Source organism: Anneissia japonica, unplaced genomic scaffold (genome assembly GCF_011630105.1).
Source record: "Anneissia japonica isolate Jap-2015-1 unplaced genomic scaffold, ASM1163010v1 scaffold287949_len505691_cov196, whole genome shotgun sequence".
In the NCBI taxonomy this organism is placed as follows: Eukaryota; Metazoa; Echinodermata; class Crinoidea; order Comatulida; family Comatulidae; genus Anneissia; species Anneissia japonica.
This window is the reverse complement of record NW_022727758.1, coordinates 479,749-486,530: the sequence shown is the minus strand read 5'-3', so window position 1 is coordinate 486,530 and position 6,782 is coordinate 479,749. Positions and strand designations below refer to the sequence as shown.

Sequence of the window (6,782 nt, the reverse complement as noted above, 5' to 3'; positions counted from 1 at the left end):
GGGACAGTAAAAGTTTTAAAAAAAAAGAGAGATAGAGAGAGAAAAAAAAAGATAAAACTATTAAAAGCCATGTAAAGCAATTGGGACAAAAACAAACAGGTATTAAAATTCGGCCCATGAGAAAAATAAGAAGACCAAAAAAAAAAAAAAAATAACAAAATACTAGGCCTACCTGTCTGGCTACCACATTTCGGAAGTTGGAAGAAACGAAATCCTAGACCCTCCGTCGGAAAAAAAAAAAGAAGAGTAGGCCTAGAGAACACTCTTTTTACAGTCGCATGGTGCCATTTTTCGGACATCTAGAAGTGTCTACTTTAAAAATTTGCTCAACTCAGCCCTAACCATATAGGTGGAGCTGAGGTGGTTGTGAAATTTCAGGCGAATAATCTTTTTTAGAGTAGCGACGGTGGGAGTTGGATAGGAAGGGGAGAGGTTTCAAAGCTGTTACAATGCTCATGGAAAATATAGAGATCTTAGAACATCAATATGCCTATATTTTCTACCATTTTGGAATAAATACACCTTATTTCACATAAAATAACACACGAATTGCTTGATTTGAAACACCCGAGTTTCGGCGCCAACAGCTGTGTGGTGCGGAGGACTCTGACCCTCGCCTATAGGAAAAAAGCACAATTCGTCGGGGAGGAAAAAAAAATATAGGCCTATATATTTTCTACATATTAGTAGCCTCTATAAAATCGATTAACTGAGCCTTTGAATCCCCTACATTTTCACTTCGCCCCCAGGACCACTTTCGAAACCTTTTAATCGAATCTCGACCACGCCCACTTTACTTTCGTCGGGGAAATCTGACCCTCTGACCCCTCGTCGGGGAACTCTTCCCCTTCCCCTTCGGGAAAATTCTTCCTGGCGCGACCCTCAATATTTAAAACTGTCCGGCCCTATTGAATGAAACTATGGTATTATAGTTTATTATATTTTTTTTAAACTACAATGTCGGGACACCTCGTGACTGGGGCCCTGCTGCTTCCCCTGCCCGAGCGTGACGCCACTGCATCTGCCCAGCCCATGCGTATACCGTCTATCCGAAGTGACTGTTCGCACGGTACGTAGGCCACCGATTAATTTACCTATTGTTATTTCGGATGTCACACAGATTATCTTTAAACAGGGTCATGATGTGACCTAGCCTGGGTTCCAGGCCCTAATTTTAGGTTAATCACTCTTTATTGCACTTAGTGCGCGCCATACCTAATTTAATTGGCGTCCCATACTCGATTTTCGTTGGTGGCGCTGTCCAGATTGAGAAAAATAATAAAAAAGTAAAAGAGACTTGTGGCAAGTCTAGATGTGACCATGAACCAGGAAGTGCATATAATGTCACTTCACTGCTGCCTGTGGGTTCATTTTGGTTTGTACAAACCAGTCAGTTAGAATTCCTCCATGCCATGGTCAGAATGTATTCCAGAAACATTATGCGTGGTGTCATAGCTACCCCAGCAGCAACGAGTACGAACTTATACCACACTCCATCACTGAGATCTATGCCAGCAATCCTTGCGAACAGACTGTTCACAAAAACCGATGTCGGCTCCGCCATCCACCGAGGATATAGCTGCAACAGCCAAACTAAGCTTGGAGATGACCCTGTGCATATGAAGTCTTATAAAAGCATTCCTCTAGCTGGCTTACCTGGCATCGGGAATCTACCATATTTATTAAGACACGGTTTTGGTGCTCTGCATTTGAATCAGGTAATATTTTTGGCAGAGCCTTTGATACACCACGTCTGAAACTATTTCTTACACTGATTAAACGATTGTCCTAATCCAAAATCCATACATGCCAGCAGTGGCAAAATCTAGGAGTCTATAAATGGATGGGGAGGGGCGTGAATGTGAAGTGGGAGGACTCAATGATAAGGGAATGGGTGGTAGCTGGCAAAATAGGGTGAAAATGAGGTGATTTTTAACTACTTGGGTGTAATTTTGTTTATGTGACAGTAAAATTTTATCGTATCTTTTATTTGCGTCAATGTTAACTAATGATTAAATATTACCCAGTGGGCACAACTTGGTTGAAATAACGTTGATTCAACGTAATATGCAAACATTGAATCTACGTTTAATTTTTGTTGTTTGTATATGAAAGTTTGCATCAACGTAAATCTCAACGTTGATTCAACGTAAATTGTCTAAAGTTGTTTCAACATCAATTATTTAATGTTATAATAACATCAAATGATCAATGTTGAATCAACTTTGAATTTTGGTTGTGAATGAAAGTTTTCATCAACGTAAATTTCAACGTCGATTCAATGTAATATGTTCAATGTTAATTCAATGTAAATTTTTAATGTTGAGTCAATGTCAATGTTTATTCCTTTAAACTTACAAAATACACTGAGTTTAAAATATACTTGACCATTTTTCTTTAATTGAAACTTGCAAAAAACATTAAATATTATGTATCGTAGCTATACAGGCATGTTTAAATCAGAGTTTTTGTAATAATTATAAAAACAGTTACTATGTGTAGATTTCAAAATATACCTATCATGCATTACTGTCGTCTTAACCATGGAGGAATAACTTAACTGACCTAATATTGCACACTTAGCATAATTAAGAATCTTTCGCGTTAAAGGATTCGGTTTAAATCAGTAACTTTCTTGGTGATAAATTATTTGACCCTCTACTATCCTTAGCCAGGTCTTTTCTTGTCCAACCAGAGGTATTGAAGCAAGGTATCCAAGAACCTTTGTGAAAGATAAAAACAAAACAAAAATATTTGAAACAAAGAAGACTGAAATATTGTTTTTAAAGTTTGTATGCTAAATTTTAAAATAGTAAATACTTGAATACTATGTAGATAGTTGAAACAACTGTTCTTCCCAGACCAATCTACATTGATATACTGTACTGCAAGCATTACCAATAATGATGCAAATACTGAAAAATATTCACTATGGAATATAATATTGCAAACATGGACAGTTGGAGATTTCTCTATAGGGAGTAGCACTTACCTTAAAACAAATATTCATTCAGTTTTATTACTTTTGATATGCAAAATATTAAATTAAATGTTGTGTAGTAGAGTATGGTAATTGCCTGGGTTAATAATGGACTTAAGCTAAAGCAATTTAACTTTTTGCTAAATAATTATTAACAACACCAAACATGAATGGATGGAGAACAAAATAAGTTTGAAAACAAACTTTAAAGCACACCTTTCAATAATAGAATGTTTTTTTGTTGTTTTTTTTAAAGATTTAAATACATTTTTCTCTGACAGCATCATACTACGAAGTTAGGTGCCATTAATCGTTGGAGAATATTTAGCATGTTAAGATAATATTTACGATTAGACTGTCCCCAATTAATTTTAAATTATTAATCACCTTTGTAAAACGACGATTTAAGACAAATGCTGTGACTTCTTAGGTACCCAAGACTTAATTAAGAAACAAATGGTTATTACTGTGACATAGTAGGGTAGTCACTTACTGATGTGGGATAGTGGTATTAGCAAATGTGCAGTATATATTCTTGTAAAATAAAATAAATTTTATATACCTTTTTACTGCTTCATCATGGCTGCTCTTCCATCAGTTTTGTACCAGGAGACAAATAAATACACATTCAATAGTTGGTTTTTTCCCAGTGTCTACCACAAACAATATATTGCAACAAACATGAATTCCTTTCAATGGATTGAAAACCTGAAAGAAATACCATATTATTTATAGTTCGACCTATGCACACAACTAAATTAGACCCATATCAATTTTTATATTTCTATATTAATTACACTAACCGTAGCGTTAAATAATGTTAATATTATCATAAGATATTTACTGTAGTTAAATTTTCTCTTTATTAAAAGAAAATATAAAAATTTACATTATTAACTTTAAAAACAAAAATAGAAAATGATCACTGATGACACGACAGTGATGTGGATATTATACCACTGGCAGTATGTAGGCCTATGCTATAAGATGAATTATTAAACACAATATTAATAAATAGCTGTTTTATTTTTGTGCTTGGTTCATGCAACCACATTTTAACATTATATTTAATATAATATAGACCTATTACAGCATTTCAACACAGGACGTGGCCATTTTGCAAAGTTAAGTCTAGGCCTAGGCGATTAAAAGTTACCGCTAATAATTCAAACTTAGCCCACACATCCAACTTGCAGTCTAGCCTAAACAAGTAAATAATTTTGCTAACTATGCTCTTACACTACCCTACAGTACTCTAGAGCTACTACTAGGCTAGGCCCAGAGGGCCTGGCTGGCCTAGGTTATCCTAGCTAAAACAAAAGATAACCAAATATATACAGCAATTGGGCTAGCCTAGATACACCATTCTTACCATTTATTTGATAGTGCTGATAAATTCTGTAGTATGTAAACTGTGTATGAAGCCAACATACAGCAACTAATACAGTACTTCAAAAAATGAGCATTTGCTTCTGATTGGTCTGTACCTAATGACCTAATCCGATTAGCCCATTACTTGCCACACTTTCAAGGACGGATAACCACAGGACAGCCGCACCGGCTATGGCCGGACCACTTTTTCTCAATTCCATTACTTTCTGAAATAAATATATAATGATAATTATGAATTACAGTATATGAATGTACGCATCGCATTGACTTTTTCAATCATGGTACGATGGCCTATTATAAGACTAAAAAATAGCGACCTAAATTAGACTCTACCAAATCAAAACTGCTGATTTTTCCAGGGCTTTTATTCCTGCTGCACCGTGACCAGGGCATTTTTCGGTTTGATTCCAGATTGAACTCACTTCACTTTAGTCTGCATTAGTTTCTCCATCACTCTCAAGCATGCCAACACCTACATGAACATCATCGTCGACGTCATCGCCATCGACATCATCATCGTCATCATTATTATCACCTTCATCATAACCTTCATTGTTATCATCATCCCCTCATTATGATCATCATTAATTCCCATTTTTTCTGGGCATCAAAATAAACAAGGTTTAAAGATGTATTGTCTCTTGAAAATGACAAAGATCATAAAAATAATTTTGAAATTAACTTGTTCATTTTTGCAGTAAGCACACATATTTTTAACTTGAGCAAAGAAATTATTGAATTTCAAAAATGTGTACCCGTATTTTTAAACTGGATAACTATGACGGGTAAACCTTTTTTAAATACACTAATGTTTATATGTTCAAGTTAATAATTTTATGTTACTTAAAATTTGGCAAGTTAATTTCAAAAATGATTCAGCGGCATTGTGCCCCTATCCACTTAACTGGATCACCTTAATGTTATTTATTTATTACCAGGGTAGGTCTCTCCATGGATGTATACGTGCATGGTCTGTCTGCATGAATATACTGAAGGTTAACTAAAATTAATGTGTAATCGGTATAAGGCCTACCAGAAGCAAACACAGCACTTAACTTATTATTTTTTTTTTTTACAATTCTAGTGATAGTATATAACTTCTAAAGCGTGATCAAAAACTTATCAATGTTCCATGCCGAACTTTGCAAGAATAATTAAAATTGTACGAGTAGTAGGCCTAATGTTCATAACATGTAGGCTGCAGGTCCATTTGTGTGGCAAATAGTAACCTGTGTTTTAATTATTGCATATTCTGTATATTTTTCATAGCTGAATACCCTCCACGAAATACAATTACAGTATGTTATATTCATTTTTGGTTTATGCATTAGTATGTATTCATGTTTCTTGCTCTTCTGGAGGAATAAGCAACTCAATTTATCTACTTATGGCAATGATAAGAAATACAAAAACAATATTATTTTCTACAGCTTTACCAGCTGCTATTTCATGGCATCCAGAGGTGCCATATTTCCAACATAGACTTTCTCCATGCTAACTTTATATATTGTGGCTGCCCCTTGAGGGGAAGGGAAAGTGGCTGTAGGTTGCCAGCATCTGTTGCCAGACATTCATAGGCGCCAAACAAGTTGTTTACCAACCATGGTGGGGCTAGAGTTGATATGATAATTGTGACCCAAGACCACAAAAGGGCTGTAAACTCGCATCAACAGGTTTCGAGAAAAAGGGCCGGAAATATAACCACCCGTCTTAGGCGCTGTCTCTTATACACATCTAGATGTGTATAAGAGACAGCCTTTAATCTTACTATTTTTGAAGTTTGGGTTCAATATTTCAACTCTAAACCCTAAAATTTAGTAATTTTATGAAGGCCATTCTACGAGAAACGTTTATAAATTCACCAACTTTCAAAGCGCCATACTTTGCTTCCAAACAACTTATTCACCTACACAAAATTCAGGCCCTAAAGTATGTTGCGAAAGTATTTGTAGTGCATCGTACTCTGGTACAAAGCTTACGTAAATGTATACCTAAATGAAGGAAATAGACTTGAATTAATTTAAAGAATACTAAACTGTTTCATGACCTGTTGGAAAAGATTTGGAAAGCCCTCTGGCAGTGAAGCGGACCAGAAATGATGTAGATTGCGGTTAAGTACATATTTTAAGAAACAGTTGTTAAGAAACTTTAAAAAGTATTGAGGCAAACAGAACAATCATCTGATCTAAAACGTATTGATGCAGTAGGCTATATTTACACAACGACATATATGATTTGATTGACGTTGTGTAAATATGTATACTACATCAATGAAACGTATACTAAAGTATATTTACACAATAGAATTGCTTTAGAAATATATCTTCAAAAGTAATTTTCTAGAGCATAGCACCATGGTATGGACTATCTTTAGTACTTAATGAAGAAAATAACAAAATAACCTTGAAGT

The 6,782-nt window shown here is 35.0% G+C and overlaps 1 protein-coding gene and 1 long non-coding RNA gene across 2 annotated transcripts in view; one reads left to right on the top strand and one right to left on the bottom strand.

The window, feature by feature from the left end:
- Positions 1-1,269: 1,269 nt before the first annotated feature.
- The window catches only part of LOC117113800 (cytochrome P450 27C1-like), a 19,204-nt gene continuing 13,691 nt past the window's right edge, over positions 1,270-6,782 (top strand). Inside the window, exon 1 of the mRNA XM_033257238.1 lies at positions 1,270-1,718. Within this exon, the coding sequence (XP_033113129.1) occupies positions 1,413-1,718 (306 nt within the window). The 5' untranslated portion in view covers positions 1,270-1,412. The remainder of the gene's footprint in view (positions 1,719-6,782) is intronic.
- On the bottom strand, positions 2,181-4,541 carry LOC117113801. The gene is made up of 3 exons (XR_004446255.1): positions 4,353-4,541; positions 3,543-3,688; positions 2,181-2,722 (listed from the first exon to the last, which is right to left on the bottom strand). It is a non-coding gene; the product is annotated as an uncharacterized LOC117113801 (long non-coding RNA).